This window comes from Histomonas meleagridis (assembly GCF_020186115.1).
Source record: "Histomonas meleagridis strain 2922-C6/04-10x chromosome Unknown contig_12, whole genome shotgun sequence".
Taxonomy (NCBI): domain Eukaryota; phylum Parabasalia; order Tritrichomonadida; family Dientamoebidae; genus Histomonas; species Histomonas meleagridis.
In genome coordinates, this window is record NW_027150759.1 from 117,477 (window position 1) to 135,178 (window position 17,702).

The 17,702-nt window shown below is 27.8% G+C and overlaps 3 protein-coding genes across 3 annotated transcripts; 2 read left to right on the top strand and 1 right to left on the bottom strand.

The window, feature by feature from the left end:
* Positions 1-8,216: 8,216 nt before the first annotated feature.
* GO595_001089 (Uncharacterized protein) lies at positions 8,217-10,529 on the top strand (the record flags this gene model as incomplete). Its single annotated transcript, XM_067913624.1, has 1 exon — positions 8,217-10,529. The coding sequence occupies one exon, from the start codon at positions 8,217-8,219 to the stop codon at positions 10,527-10,529; it is 2,313 nt and encodes a 770-aa protein (XP_067778707.1).
* Positions 10,530-14,161: 3,632 nt separating this feature from the next.
* GO595_001090 (uncharacterized protein) lies at positions 14,162-15,772 on the top strand (the record flags this gene model as incomplete). Its single annotated transcript, XM_067913635.1, has 1 exon — positions 14,162-15,772. One exon carries the CDS (start codon positions 14,162-14,164, stop codon positions 15,770-15,772), a length of 1,611 nt encoding a protein of 536 aa, XP_067778708.1.
* Positions 15,773-16,489: 717 nt separating this feature from the next.
* GO595_001091 (uncharacterized protein) lies at positions 16,490-17,647 on the bottom strand (the record flags this gene model as incomplete). Its single annotated transcript, XM_067913646.1, has 1 exon — positions 16,490-17,647. The coding sequence occupies one exon, from the start codon at positions 17,645-17,647 to the stop codon at positions 16,490-16,492; it is 1,158 nt and encodes a 385-aa protein (XP_067778709.1).
* Between the last annotated feature and the right edge of the window lie 55 nt (positions 17,648-17,702).

The window sequence follows — 17,702 nt, forward strand, 5'->3', positions numbered from 1 at the left end:
ACTTCAAGAGAAAGAAAATTTAGAAAAATTACCATCATTCACATCACAACAATTATATGATTTTCAAAGTCGAAATTCATCTGGAGCATCACTTAAAGATTGCCTTTTGAGTCTTTCTTATAAAATGCCTTTTTCAGATTCATATATTGATGAATTAATTTCGAAGTTAAATTCTTCAACCAATTTTTCCAATGACCAAATCATATTGTTTCTATATCACTGTCTTTCTTGGATTATTAGTGATGATACTTCACAAAAATCAAAATATTTAAAAAAAATATTACAAATTATTAATTCTATTACACGAACACCATTTGTAAGAATTGGAAATGAAATTTTTCATGAAATTTTTACATATATATTTCAACAACATTTACATGAAAATAAGAAAGTATTAAATTTAATCTTTGAACAATTTACTATAAATGATTCTCTTGATGAATCTTTTTCAGATCTTCTTCTCCAGCTTTTTGAATACTGTTTTAAGTCTAATGACAACTCTTTAATTGATATTTCTCTTTCGATTTGTTCGATTTGTTTTGAGCAAGGCAGGAAAACGATCAAAAACCATTCAATCCCAAAATTCTTAAGTTTACTCAAACCCAAAATCCAAGAATTTGATTTTAACTCATTAATCGTCTTAATGAATGCCACCAATCGTATTCAATGCGAAGAAATCGATGAAATATTTAAAAAACTTGGATCAATTTTATTTGATAATTATATTTCGAAATTCAAAATTTCCTTTGAAATCCCAAAAATCATCAAAAACAATGAAGAAGAAATATATTTCATTGAAGAACAAGAAGAATATCAAAGTCAATTCAAGAAAATTGAAAGCAATCAAACATTTAATGACATTTGTCCCAAAAACTTCAAAATTTTCATTAATGAAATAAATTCGATTTTCAAAATCATAACAAACGACAATTTACTAAATGTATTTATTAATTCTCTTCTTGATTATAACATTGAAAACAATTTATATGAAATTGATTTAATTCTTTTAATTGTTTCTTTATTAAAAACTTTATCAACTAAAACAAATATCGAAAAGTTAATTATAAAAATATTTCATTCAAAATTATTTTCAAACGATTTAACAATTTTCGAATTTAATTCTATTTCACCACAACTAAACATTATCCGGAATTATATATTTGAAACAATTTCATTAATTAACAATAAATTATATACAAAAATCATTTTCGAAAATGACACAAAAAATTTATTTTTATTTGTGGAAAATATTTTGCGTATTATTAAAATACAAAAAATCACATTTTTTTTGCATAAGAAATTCATAAATTTGTTTAGTGTTATCGTAAATGAAATCCAAAACATTAATAATGAAAATAAATCATATCAAAAAAATAACTCGAAAAATGTTTTAATTAAAATCATTTTGAACTTATTCGTAATCGATGATAATTTAATGGTGAAAAGTTTTTCATTTGATTCGTTTAATGAAATGTTCAAAAATTTATTATTTGACACTAAAACATCGAAAATTATTATTAATACGATAGTTAATACAATGATAAAATATAAAATTATTCCGAAAACTTTAACAAAATTTATTTGTAATGTTTTAATAAACAATAAAAATGTAATTTGTCAAGATTTAATTAATGAAATCGTTAATAAATTAAATAATAACCAAAAAATAGAAACAAATATTAATCCGATTTTGAACTCATTTTTCATATCTTTGAATTCATTCGATAACTCCGAAATATTACAAATTACTTTAAATGTTTTAAATTGTATGAAACAAACAAAACGAAACATTAAAATTAATGAAAAATGTTTTAATTTGATTTTGGATATTATTCAGAAAATAGAAAAAGATGATCCATCAGATCAAACTTTTAATACTTTTGTTTCTTTAGCATTAGATGAAAATCAATTTAATATAATCAAAAATGGAATTTATTTATTAATAATTTTAATATCTTTTTCGAAATCAAAAAATCTAAACAAAGTCATTGAAAAATTGACTGATTTATGCAATGGTTCAATAACGAACATCGATAAGTGTCATATTTTTAACGTCGATTTCATCCTATTGAAATCTTTTCAAAAAGTTTTCACATATAAAAACCGTAAAATCGAGTTTTTACTCAATGAAGAAATAATACCAAAAATATTGAACTTAATAAAAATCATTGCTATGTCAAGATCAAGTACATTAATCAGTAAAACGTTCATTGAATTAATCAAGGACAATGAACAAATCTTAAATTTATTATATGACATATTTAAAGAAACACCAAATAATGTGTTCCAAATTTCGACACATTTACCTGTGTACAAAGTTATCCAAAATATTAGCTCCAAAACTTTGGAAAATGGTTTTGCATTTTCATTTTATAGTAAAACCAATTTAGATGAATTCGATGACACAATATACTTATACTTACACATCATCGATGATTACAATCATCACCTAGGTATCTATCAACAGCACAAAAAACTTTATGTAAAATTTGTTGATGAAAATGACAAAAATAATAATCAAATTTATGAAAACAATGAAATTGTCATACAGCCGAACAGATGGAACTTTTATTCCGTCATCTTACAAAACAAAATAATATATCTTAAGATCAATAATGAATACACAAATGACAAAGACTTCAATTTTAGTTTTAAAGGCGACTTAACAATACAAATCGGGAAAACGTCCAAAAACAATATAAACATTCACAACACTTCTCCAGTTACGATGAGTAAATTTGCGTTATTTTTGCCGCCTTATGCTGATGACAAATTCGATAACATATACGCAAACAAATTCACTGATTTAACACATTTCGAAAACATTTTATTCACAAATGGATCAGAAAACGTCAAATTTGATTATATCGCTAAGAAAACGAATTTAACGTTAACATCTTTAATGAAATATAACGTTACGATCACTGACTTCTATGAAATCTTTAAAGAGCACAACGAAAACATTAAAACAATTAAAAAGTTATTATATATTTTTTCTCAAATTGACTTAAGGAAACATCGATATAAAACGGAATTCATTAAGTTATCATTAATTGAAGATGATAAAATTATTCCGAATTATATTCTTGAAGACACGTTAATACCGAAAGAGATTTTTAATGAATATAACTTAATATCGAATTATAAATTTATATTTATCTCATCAGAAATCACCAAATTGTTTGTGTATATAAAACATTTGTTACTTGAACCGGAAATATTTAAATATGTTTTAAATATCATAAAATCAACTAAAGACATTGGAATTGTTAATGAATTATTAACAAATTTTATATTTAATATTTTCATTTGGTGTAATTATACAGAAAAAGAGAAATTCCGAAAAGTATTAAATGAATTAAATGAATTTGTACATAATTATAATATTAAATTAACTAATAATTCATTATTTACACAATTTGTAATCCAAACACATTTATTAGTGAATCATTCGAAAAAAGATTTTAATGATTTAAATGTAATTCGATTCCAAATTCTTGAGAAAATTCCATTTGTTAAATCGGACATAAAAACAATTTTATCATTTTTGATTATATTATCGAAACATATTCATGAAAATGAACGAAATCAAATCGACATAATGAATTATTTAGAATTATTAACACGAATTATAAACATTAAAATCCCATTAAATGTATTATATGAATTTACAAATATTTCATTTGATTCAACAGATAAAATTATTATGAAATTGATAAACTTCTTTAATGTAATCGACAAAAATAACTTCTCGAAAATGGTTTTCCAAATTGCATTAAAATGTAATCAATTAAAGTTCTTCGATTACTTTGATTCTAATTTGGATATAATTTGTATTAAAGCATTACGTTATAATACGAAAAATGATATATTAAATGTAATGTTAAATACAAACACTATAAGTTATCACTTTTGGTACATTTTACCAATTTTAACTGCGCTAAAGTTTAATGATCAAAACTTTTTTATGTTTATTATTACGAATTTATTAACAATGGAAATTAATGATATAGAACGAAACTTTAGAAAGATTTTAAACTTTTTAGAAATTTTAAGAGTTACAAATTCTTTTAATAATTTATTAAATTTCCAAAATTTGTTAATTACAAATGTGTTAAGTTTTGTAAATGAAAATAATAATAAAATCGAAAAAAATATTATAATTAAATTAATAATTCATATATTAATCGCATTATTTTATAAATTAAAAATTAAAGGAAAACATTCAAAAGCTATAATGAAAATTTTTGACCCAAATTTAACTCCTGTTAAAGAAATTCATGAATTTAAGTTCGATTTGGAAAACATTACAAAGTTTTTCGGAGATTATTTAAATGATTTCGAATTTTCGTTTTGGATTTCACATAAAAAAACTTTGCCAAAAAACGTTATGCAGAATTTGACTGGTTTACTTAACTTGAATATATTTAACGGTTACTTGAATCCTGACATTATAAATTTGTTAAAATTATATTTAAATAATCACAATGACCCAAATAATTCATTAAATTTGTTTTCATATATTGACCAGAATTATATTCCGTATTATAATGAATCAATTAAAATACTTCGAATTGAAATTATTAAATATTTCGATCCACAAATGAAGAAATTTGAAGTTGACCATTATAAGAAAATTATTGTGGAAAGAATTAATGCGCAAATTATGAGAATGAAAAAGATTTTTGCCGAAAATAAGAAAATTAAATTTAGTAATTTCGTTAATTTGAGTTTTCCATTTTCTGAAAAAATTTATAACTTTAAACCTGAACATAATGAAAATGAGTTTTTGTTGGTATTTTCTTGTGTTTTAATTACATATTTCGGACAATATAATTCTTTGTTTTCTTTGTTTAAAGATGAAATTCATATTTCATTAGAAAATAAAAATTTAATTCGAATTCCAATTAAATTAATTCATAAGATTTATGTATTAAATGAAAATTTATTGGAAATTTATTATAACGGCTGCAATTCAATTTTGTTAAGCACAAAAGAAAACATTCAAAATAAATTGGCAAAATTTAATTTTCTCAATTTGGCGACCGATAGAAACGTTGAATTGAATAAAATAATTTATAAAAAAGAAAATGGAAAAATTAATAATTTCGATTTAATTTTAGCATTAAACTTTATAAATGGAAATTCTTTCAATAATTCTTCATCTTATCCTTATTTCCCTTTATTCGATGATAATAATCAAATTATATTAAATCAAAAAACTGATTTACAAAATTATAATTTAAACATTTCTAAGATATTTAGAGGCGAAGAAATCGAATTAACTAAAGTTTCATTACCACAAAATTATTTCAAATTTACAAATGAAAATAAACTTCAAATATATAATTTAAGAAAACAAATAGAAGATCCTAAAAATCAAAATATGTTGAATGAATGGATCAAAATTAATTTTGGAATTCGAATCGAAAATGCTCAAAAACAACGTAAAAATATTCAGAACTTTATATTTAACAACACACAAAATTCAATTAAAGAATGTCGGTTTTTATCAAATTCCAAAAAATCATTTTATTGTATAAATGCTCAAAATATTATCGAATTATTTACAATTACAAAGTCTTTTAATGGTGAATATATCCTTAAAACAATTGATTCTATTACAAACTTTATGAATGGAAATCAATTTTTGATTTGTCCACTTCATAATTCTATTTTAATCATCCAGAATTATATCGGTTGTAACGTAGATATTAATGGCAAAAACAAAATGTTCGTTTTGCCGCATTGCGTTTCTTCTCTTTGTAGTTTTAACTCTGACATTTTATACACAATTGACAACTCTGTTTTGTTTTTGAGTGACTTGAGTGAATTTCCCTATAATTCAAAGTTTATTTGGTCGGACGATGAAAAAATTGAAAATTTGATTTCGAACTCAAAAATGAATATTGTTGTGTATTCTACAAATAGCGGATTAATTAAAATTGTGTCTGTAGTAACACAGAAAGTTATTAATGTGATCAAAATGGAAAATGTTCGAAATATATTATTTACAAATTCTTTCGGATTCATCGTTTGTTTAACGAATAATGCATTAGTGACATTGACTATTGATGGAGTTGTGATTTCGAAAGTTGAAATTAAAGGGAAGGCTCGGAATTTGCAAACATTTACAAAAAATAATTCGGATTACATTTGCTTCGTTAATGATAACAAAGAGCTGATTTGCTGTGACGTGTTCGATTTGGAAAATACATTCATGTTGATTAAATTGAATATGGATGTTTCGTCATATTGCATTTGGCCAAATAAAGAAAAAATACTTTTTTTGCTGAAACAAGGAAAAGTATTAACAACTGAATTAAAAATGAACGAATAAACAAAATTTCTGTTTTTAACTTAATTACTTCTTCTCTATTTAAACTAAGCAAATGCTTAAGCAGTTAATTTTTGGAAACTAAAAAAGATAAATATCATTTTAGTGAAGTTCAAATGCTGATTTCTCAATTCAATAATTATTTCGAAACAAATTCAACAAAATTATCATTCCTCATTCATGAGTACATAATTTTTATTTTTATTTATATTTTACCCGTTTTTATAAACAAGGCCAAACAAAATCTCTGCATCATTTGCAACTACTTCAGAATCAAGTAAAGGTTCTAAATATTCCTGGGCTCCAAGTGTATCAAAAATTTCTACCATTTTGTAACCAAGTTCTGATGACTTGTAAGCATCAACAACTTTAATCAAACACTGGACGACCGTTAGCTCTGTTGTATCGTCGACGGTTAGAATGTGGTTAAAAAGTGCCTCGATAACGTTATCCGGTACGATCATTCTCAATTGAAAAGTGGAAGCGCTCATTAAAATGTCCAATAAAACTGAGAGCGCTGAAATTCGCACCTGATATATGCTGCAATGAATGCAATTTAATAAGGGCGTTAAAATACATGAGTCTGGATTTTTTTCATTTTCTAATATGATGTCAATCATTGAAGGACATTTTTTAAGAGCATTTCCTAAAAACTTAAATATAGCATTTTGAACTTTATATGAGTTCTTGTTATCTCTACATAAGAAATCGTTCATAAGTGGAAAATCAAGATATTCAATTGATGTAATAATTTGGTCATCAATGAACTCAATCATTAAACCTGTTAATTCCCATCCAAGTATAGTAATGCAATTTAGTTGAGATCTTCGCATATCACAAAAATGTTTAAGACAAAATTCGTTTTTGAAGTTTTCTATAAAAAACGGGACTTTTTGAATTAAAACAACTTTTATCGTCGCGTAAACGGTCATCTTCGCATCTATATTGGGGCGCCCCAAAATTCTGAACATTATTTCCATCATTGGCGAAAAGTTAAAATCAGGAATCATAATTGCAAATCTGATTACGTAGTAAATGAATTTGGAAATTATTTCAATTGTTTCGTTACGAAAATTTTGATAAAAAATATGCTCAAATTGAATACATCGATTTGGATACTTTTTTGATATTAACATAAGGAGATTTAAAGAAGTTACCGAACATGGGTCTATAAGTGTGACAAATTCTATAATCTTACGGAGCGATCCTTCAGAAAATGGGAGGTGATGATTTGAAAAGACATCACAAATCTCTTTTAATAAAATGCAAAGAGCTTTCCCTTCATCAACTCTATCCTTATCTAAGCAATGCCGAATGAGCTCTTGGAAAAAATTATTGGAAAATAAAGAAAACATTTTATTCTTTGGTATTGTTTCGAGCCGACCTTGGATTAAATTTAGTGTTAGAAGTAAATCTTTTTTTTGGTAAATTGGGCTTTCTATTATTTTGTGTAATTCTCTAAACGAACATTTAATAAAGTCAATAGCATTTTTTGAACTTTCTTCTTCTGGCACTAAACCATCATTTTGATCCTCTTGTGTTGTAAATTTATCGTAAGTATGTGGAATTTTATTCTTTTTTGGATCTTTGTATCCTATATCCAATGTTGAATTTATAAATGTTTCTTTAACATAAAACAAAGAACTCATAGAATATTTTGTGAGCAACTCAGAAAATTAACACGATAAGTACGATACAGCTCATATTGGGATCATTGCCAATTTGTTGGTGGGGAATCGTATTTTCACAGCAGTGAGCCCCAAATTTGATAATGTTTTTATCAGAACATATGTTGTTCATATGAATGAATTTACAATAAAAAGAAATTTTCGATTGAAAAATTGCCAATCATTTCACATCACATTTCACAGAATATATAATGACAAGAAACGAAAGATCATTAATTATTGGCTGTGATTTTCAAATTCTTCATACTCACTGGCGTTCGTGCACTTATTCAGAAGGTTTGGATGTTGTCGGATTTATTTATTGTAAATCAGAAGAACCGCCCATCAAATTTTTTTCTTCTTCATATTGTACAATTCGTGTTTACCCACTTCGTGAACTTGAGCAAGTTATAAAAAAAGAGCGTGTTGATAAATGTTTATTTCAAGAAAGTGGGATATCTATTGTTCAAGCTCAATCCATTATTAATCGTGTTTTGTCCACTAAAACATGTCGTATTGAATTTGCCCCACCTAAGCATATCCCAATACGTTCCTTCAAACCATTATTTGTTGTGAGCTCAATATCACCACGACTTGGGAAAACGCAAATAGCCAGATATTTTTGTCATCAGCTAGCGAAGGCAGGGCGACTTGTTGGTATTATTATACCGATTACCAACATTGATTTTCAATGCGATACATTAAAACTTAATGATGGACCACATTATCAATTTCTTAAAGACACGCCAATTCCTGACGACTTCTTTTGCAAACTACAAATTCAAGAATATCGGAAAGCAGGCGCTTTTTGTATCTATGTCACATCAGATGTTCGAAAATCAATCATTTGTGCCGAACAGAAAGCCGACATCATCATATATGACTCGTGGGAATGTGAGTGTCCATTTGTCTTAGAGACATCCAAATTTTGTTGCATTTCGAAAGAGTCAATAAATAACGTTCGACAATTATCACTTTGGCCTGGACTCGTGAACACACTCAGCTCTCCGAACTTAGTCATCATGTTACGAGAGGATGAGCCAGACTTCACCGAGGAAGAGAACGTTTTCATTAAGAAGATGTTACCTTCACTGACGATATTCACTCGATCGTTTTTTTACGCCCGTTCAAAAACTCAAATTTATGACGATAAAAACGTCGATTTGACACACCAAAAGGTGCTAACGGTCGACCATCAAGAAACTAAAGGCGCAGCGGCTACAGCAATTAAACATTCATTAGAATCAAATCATGACTTACATTCGACGTTAACTCAAGGAGAAGTTGACATACAAAATGAACCAATGGTTACAACTATTCCAAGATGTTCTTCACCAACAAAGTCACCGAAAGATGAAGAAGAAATGAACAAAATAGCAAAGAGAATTAACGGTTCTAATGTGGAAATTGTTGTTGTTTCATTACAAAGAGATTTTGATAAATTATTGCCAGGGAAAATAGTGTTACATACCTTCTTTGAGATCACAGATATCAATAATGCACTTAAGAAATACCTTTCGAAATATTTCCCTGAGAATTTGCCGCCACCATTAAAAGAACATTTTGAAGCACAAGCGGATATATTAATGTCAATGGCACGAGCATCAGACATAGAGTTATATGTTTCAAACAATGACAGTTCTAATCGTGAATCATTTTGTCGGTTATTTTTATCATCACATTTACCACCCGGATTTAGAGTTACAACTGGTGAAATCATTGATTCCTATAATAATAACACCGGACAACTTGACGTGGTAATCGTAAATGATGAATGTCCAAAATTAACAATTGATGCAACAGGTTCAGTCATTGCGCCAATATTAGCGGACTATGTATTAGGTGTAGTAGAAGTGAAAACGACATTAGGAACCGACTCATTGAAAAAAGCATTGAGTCAATTACGACATGTCAAAGCATTAATGCCATCGCATGAAACATTAGATACGCCGAATGGTACAGTTATTGAAGATCCCTTAGGAGGTAAAATCGTCACTGGTATATTTGCGTTTGGTTGTACTGAAGGTGTTAAGACCAATTTACCGAATATCATTGATTTATATCCAAATGTTGCTGATTTTATAGTGTTGCCTAATAACTTTAGTTATTTCTCTGTTAAGATATTGAAAGTTTGCGGATTTATAGTTCCTGAAAAGAATGTTGTGAATGGTTATGTATGTTATACAGCATATGGATCAGGATTAGCAATTCTTTATGGCGTTTTAAACTTTCTGGCTGCATATAGAAGATTTAATGGATCGAATTGTATTAGATATCTAAATGGTTCTTGGGGTGGAACTGAAGAAGTGTTGTTGAGATTGACTTCAAACATTGGGAAATATGTTGATATATTGGCACAGAACATTAGCGTCGAAAACAAAGGAAACTTTTACCAGGCTAAAAGTAACTTCATGGAAAATCTAAAGGACCTCCCGAAGAATACGCCGAGAAAGAAGAACAACTCAATGACTTCGACAAGTCTTCCGCCTGCGCCATCAAGTACAAATGTTCCATTCTTTGGTTAATGCATCAAATTTGATGTTGCATTTGTAAACTAAACAATTTTGTGTGAAGCGAAATATTTCTTAGAAAATTTAATTTAAATTGTTTATCGAAGTAAATTAGTGAATTTTTGTATCGTTGACTTAAGCACTAAAAATTAAAACTTAATTTGAATAAGGCTTCATGATGAGGTTAGGGAAAAACAAAACTAGTAAAGGTTCGTGTAGTTGATTTTGCAATGGAAGGAAATTTTGGGGGATGTTGATGTTGATGTTGACTGATCCTATTTTTTTTGATAAACTCAAATGAACTCCTGAGAGAGTGAAAAATGATATCATTGGAGCTAAATAATTGTTTAGATGGGAACTTGTTCCATTGCGTGAGTACCATAAATGCAACTTTTTGATGTTATTCATCCCAAACAACGCAAAACATCAGCATAAACTGATTATTAGAATAAAATATATACTTTAAAATTGAAAATGTACTTTATGTTCATTTGCAAAATATAGTTATTCATATTTGATATTCCAATTTTTAAATTAGTGTAAATTTCATTAGCCCAAAATCTTTCTATTATTTTCATTCAAAAAAAAAAAAAAATCTGTATTAAAAGATTTAAACAAGGCTTTCCACAGTTCGGGTATCGAATAAAAAGCTTGTAAAAAGAGTTAGAAGGCTTCAAAAGATTTATTACCTTGACTTATCACTCATTTCCCTATTTATAAAAGTTATTGTTCCATTTTGTCTGCAAATAATCGGATGACTTTAAATGCATTTTCCCAACTGCAACACGTAACTGCTGTCCAAAATAATTTAAATAATTTCCAAATATTATTTTGAAATTCTAAATTATTAAAATAAATATTAAATAAAACAAATAAATATTTTTAGCATTAATATCAATTCCTTCTTGTTCAAGAAGTAATTTAACTATTTTTGTTTGACCATTTTTAGATGCCCACATAAGTGCTGTCCAAAATAATTTAAATAATTTCCAAATATTATTTTGAAATATCAAATTATTAAAATAAATATTAAATAAAACAAATAAATACTTTTAGCATTAATATCAATTCCTTCTTGTTCAAGAAGTAATTTAACTATTTTTGTACGACCATTATAAGATGCTAAAATAAGTACTGTCCAAAATAATTTAAATAATTTCCAAATATTATTTTGAAATATAAAATTATTAAAATAAATTTTAAATAAAGTACATAAATATTTTTAGTATTAATATCAATTCCTTCTTGTTCAAGAAGTAATTTAACTATTTCTGTTTGACCATTTTTAGATGCATTCATAAGTGCTGTCCAAAATAATTTAAATAATTTCCAAATATTATTTTGAAATATCAAATTATTAAAATAAATATTAAATAAAACAAATAAATACTTTTAGCATTAATATCAATTCCTTCTTGTTCAAGAAGTAATTTAACTATTTCTGTATGACCATATTTAGATGCTAAAATAAGTGCTGTTTTAATTAATTTAAATAATTTCCAATTATTATTTTGAAATATAAAATTATTAAAATAAATATTAAAGAAAACAAATAAATATCTTTAGCATTAATATCAATTCCTTCTTGTTCAAGAAGTAACTTCACGAGTTCCTTGTTACCTTCTTCAGATGCAATCATAAGAAGTGTCTTAAATAGTTTGTACAATTTCTGAATATTAATTTGAATTATCAAATAATTGAAATAAGTTTTAAAATAATACAATAAATATCTTTTCCATTGATATCGATCCCTTGAAGAAGTAATTTAGCAACATCAAAGAAACCATGACCTATTGCAAATTTTAGAATTTTGACAATAAAAATTAAATAAATACAAATTTGATATTAAAACATCAAATAACGAATAAAAACATACCTTTCATTAACATTGATTTTCGATTTTTCTAAGAAAAGTTGAAGAAATTTGTCGAATTTGTTTCCAAGACCACTCATTTTTTTTGGCATTTTTTTAAATAATCATAGGGGGGGTCTAATCTCATGCCTACTAACGGTCGCATAATAGCACTTTTTTAAAGGATTTGTATGCTTTACAAAAATGTGTATGAATGTTATGTAATTCGTTTTAGAAAAACATGAATTTTACAATTTCTTTTCTTTCTTTATCAAATATCTTATCCTCTTCACCATTTATTGCAACAAATCTTAATTCATCATTTCGTTCTGTTCAATTTTTCAAAAGTTTTTCAACATTTTTATTATCACAAAATTCAGTATCAATTTTGTCATCTAAATTTTCCAATATTTTAAGAACTCCAATAATAGCCGAATCTAATGCACAATTTATCAATGAAACATTTACATCACGTCCCATATTTCCAGATAGCTCAAATGTTTATATTGATTCCTGTATATTTTATTCCTGTTGTTCAACTCAAACATATACAAATGGAGGAGCTATTTATGTTTCGGGACAACAACTTACAGTTATGGGAAGTACATTTATTGATTGTCATACATTACAAGGAGCCTCATCAGGTGGCTCCATTTATTCATATTCGAGTACTTCCTTTATTACTCGATGTTGTTTTACGCAAAGTTCAGCGCATGGTCATGGACAATCATTTTATATTTCGACAACGTCATCTACAAGTATTACGACATCTTCAATTTATAATTGTAATTCTAATTCACCATTTTCATCATCCACATTTTATATAATGTCACCTTTAATTTCTATCCAATCCATTAATACTACATCTAATAATGTAATCAATGAAGGATGTGGAGTTTATATATATTTAACACAACAACAAAGTTCAACAAATTCAATATTTCAAACATGGACATGTGTTAATAATAGTGGTTTAACAGTATTACAACTTTCAACTTATATGTCATCTATGTTTACTATTGATAGCGCTAACTTTGTTAACAATAGCGCAAGAAATTATTTCATTTCTTTCGTCGATGTCGGTACTTTATCGAATTGCGTTTTCGTAAATAACTCAGCAGAAATAGAAATGTTTCATCCAATAACAAATGACGGTAGAATTACTTTTATTAATTGTGTCATTGATATAGATGTTACTAATGACGGATTATCTGTTGTTGCGAATCCAGAAACATTACAATTGGTTCAATATATGACAGATTTATGTTTCGGTGTGATATTTAATGGATCATTTCCGGGAAATATATCAACAAATGAAACTGCAAATGTTTCTTCTGATGGAATTTCATCGGAAAATATTTCAGATGCTTCAAACGCATCAACAGCATTGATCGTTGTGATAGTATTATGTGTAATTGAGCTGATTGTTATCGTTGGATTGGTCGCATTTTTGTTGTTCATTAGGAAAAAGTTGAAAGAAAACAAAGAAAATGTTCATGATAATGACAAATTAAAAATTGATGATATTTCTGATGAAAATATCGAAGAAGAAGAAGTCAAAGAAAAAGAAAAAATTGATGATGATGATGTTAAAAAAGATGAACCACAACAGAAAGTCGCTGAAGAAGATATAGTAAATCAAAAAGATCCTCCATCTGTTACCATAAGAAGTAGTGGACCACATGCAGTAGGAAGAATAAGAACTACAAATCAGAGCTCCTTTTTACAATATTCAGTTAATTTTTCTTCTTCGGATTCAGATTCGGAATCATTTGAATAGGTTTGTTTGTATAAAATGTCACTTTTATGTAAGTTTTTTGTTTCTATAGTTTACACGCGTGCCGAAGTTGTCAAAATCAAATTGTCCAAACCAAATCCGAACTTTTCTTCATTATCGCATCATATTAAGAAAACAATTGACGACATTTCTGCACAAAATTCAAATTTATCATCAATTAATAGTCTTTTAAAAATTGCAGATAATGCAGAAAAATGCCAATTTATTGTAACTCATATAATAAATACTATAGACAATTTCGGAAACGATGATTCTGTTGTATATAGATGCTTAAAAGTTTTGTATACATGCTTGGAATTGGCACATGATAAATTTTTATCTTACGCACAATCATTTATCCCAGAAATTGAATCAATTTCGCTTTTAAGCTTTGGTGGCTCAAAATCAAAGTACCGAAATGAAATCCATATTTTAGCAAATTCAATTTATAACCATTTGGTATCAAATTCACAACTTGTTCTTCCTTCCACTTTAGGCCTTGAGAAGGTTATTCCAAATCCTTTGATAGAAGTTTCCAAAGATCAGCAAAAAGATCTAACTTCTTTAATAAATTTATCAGAAGATCTAATCGAATGGAATGAAATTCCACAGAAACAGACGCATTCCACAGATTTGCTTGAGCTAGACAATTCACAGTTTATGTCTGGTTTACTTTATCCAAATCTTGAAATTGATTTAAGACCTCCTATTTCAACGCCATTATCACCAACAACAGTCCAGTATTCCACTGATCAATTTCCTATGGAAGTAAATCCCACAGTTAATAGCACAAATAATGTTGATGATTTAATTCAATTTTCGCCCCCAAGGAACCAAAATAGAGTCACCCTTGTGAATGGGACTCTTGGGTTCAGTCCGATTGCGAAACCCAAACCAAAAGTTGAATTTGAACCTATTTCATTTGATTCTCAAAACAGTAAACCGATTGTGGAATTTAGTCCCATTGATCATAACGACTTTATTCTTAGTCAGCTTCAGGGTGATGATCATCCTAGTGTTGAATTTAGTCCCATAGATAATAATTCATTAGATACTAGAGATTTCATATTATCACAAACTCAACCTGAATTTGAGCCTATTGGCTCTCCTCAAAGCAATAGAATACAACTCAATAAGCCCAAATTTATTTTTAATGAGTTTGAGCCCATCAACAACGTCACTTTTGACGACGATAGCGATATATCGAACAAAGATAGTGAAATCGTATCAAGAAGAATTACAAATAATGATGAAATGTTTGAACCAATATCATGTGGCATATCGATTAATCGAGATACCTCAGGTTCTGACCTATTTGAATCGATTAGTGATAACACATCTCAAAAGGCTTCATCGCAAACAGATCTTTTAGGTACAGAGCAATCTAAACAAGAGAAAATCGACCAAAAGGATCTTAACAATGATATGTTTGAGCCGATATCCATACAGCCGAATGAAATGTTTGAGCTGATTGACGATCAGCAATTTATAAACATTCAAATGATGAACACAGAAAACAATAAAAACGGAAACTTAAACCTCGAAATAACAGCTCCAGCAAATTTAACCCCTGATACATTACTAGAACCAAAAAAGGCATCGAATACAGTGGTTTTTGATTTGATTTGATTTTTTTTCGGATGAAAAAATAAAATTAAAAAATTAATTAATAAATGTTGTAAATTATAAAAATTATTTTCATATTTCATTAGTTCATTTATGAACAAATATATTTATTGTTCTTGAAATAATATTTAATGCTGTAAACTTTACAATGTTTTCTTTTTGTTAAGGAATATCAACTGAAACATTTGAAATACTAAATTTTGTTATAATTAATTTTACTGAGAGGTTCCGATCATTGGAGGAGTTCCTTTACCTTTCCCTAAACATATTGCTTGATCCGATACATTTTGATGATGGCATGGCTGAATACTTTCAAGAAAGATTTCTATTCATCTAATCACATCATTCGAAATATTCATTTATGAATTATATCCTTATTAGATTCTTCTGCGAAAACTGATGAAAATTTCTGATTCCGGATGACGAAATTTCATTTTGTTTCAAATTTATATTCAAACACATCCTCATTTAAAATGTAATTACATGTTTTTTATTTAAATAATCTTAAGATAATTATAAAAAATTGATGTCAATTCTTTTTTGTTAACTATTTGTATGTCCTAAAATAAGTGCTGTTTGAAATAATTAGAATATGCAGACCAAATTTGGATATGTTGGTATTTATAAACTTAAGCCAACAAATTTGTTAGTGAACATCTTAATTTATTGAACAAAGAAAAAAAATTTATATTTAAAACTTATGAAAACATTATAAACAGTTTATTTAAATTTTGAGATTGATGTTTTATATTTAAAATTATAAGTCGGCTTTATAAAGCCGCTATGTTGTGGTGGTAATGAAATATCTTCTTCTTCATCTTCATCTTCTAATTTTCTTTGTTCTTGTTTTTTGGCTGCTGAACGAGATATCACACCGCCAACGATTTTATTCTTTTCATTTATTCTGTAATAACCTGGTGGTGGTGCTTCTGATGAATTTTGATACCATCGATTATATGGAAGATTATCTTTATTATGAATTGAAATCGGCATCTTTGTATCCTTTTCTTTTATATTATAAGAACCTGGTGAAGGCGTTTTTGGTTTTACCTTCTTAGTATTTTGTTTTTTATTCTTTTTGGAAACGATGTACCCGCGTCCGGTTTTGATCGGCTTTCGGGGTGCTCCATTATTTGATTTATATGGATCGTAATCACCAGGCCCAGGAGTAATTTCAGGGGGTTCTTTATCTATATCAATCCATAATGGGCTAAAACTAAATTTGTTGCCTGTGCCAAATTGGCTTTTAATGTTATATTGACATGGAGATGGTGTTATTGAATTTGGTTCAGCAAATCTTGGAAGATCACTTCTGAAACATGCACTCATTTGAGGTGCTTCTGGCTTTGCTGAAGTTTCCTCATATTCTGTTGGTTTGTTATCTTTTATCTCAATTCGTGATAAATTAAAAAGATCCCTTTCTTGTTTTGAGAGGAATTGGCGAGTTGCATTTGTCTTTTTGAAGTTAGTGCGTGGGAATCGTCTTTGTATATTAGTTTGTGAAGGCAAAGGAGAAACCCATGATTTATGTGTTAGATTTCCAGATATTAATGGTTGAGATGGAAGACTTTTATGAGAACCGGAAATTTTATGTGGCAATTTAGTGTTTGTTTCTGAAGAAAAGTGGTCTGAAGGACCAACTCGATATTTTACTTGATCAGTGTTTAAAAATGAAAGACGATTTGACGAAGGAGAAATTGTAGCTCCTTTGTGTTCTGACTCTGGGTCTTTTAAATTATAAGTTCCTGGTCCAATACAATTTTCATCTCGATCTTTTGGGATAATTCTTACTAATTTACCATCTCCCCAAACGCAATACCCAAGACATTTTTGGCCAACCATTCCAGAAACGGGGCGCGTATCTAAGCTCGAATCCATTTCATATTTTTTATCAAACAAAGTCTCTAAATTTTGTAACGTATTATTTTTAACG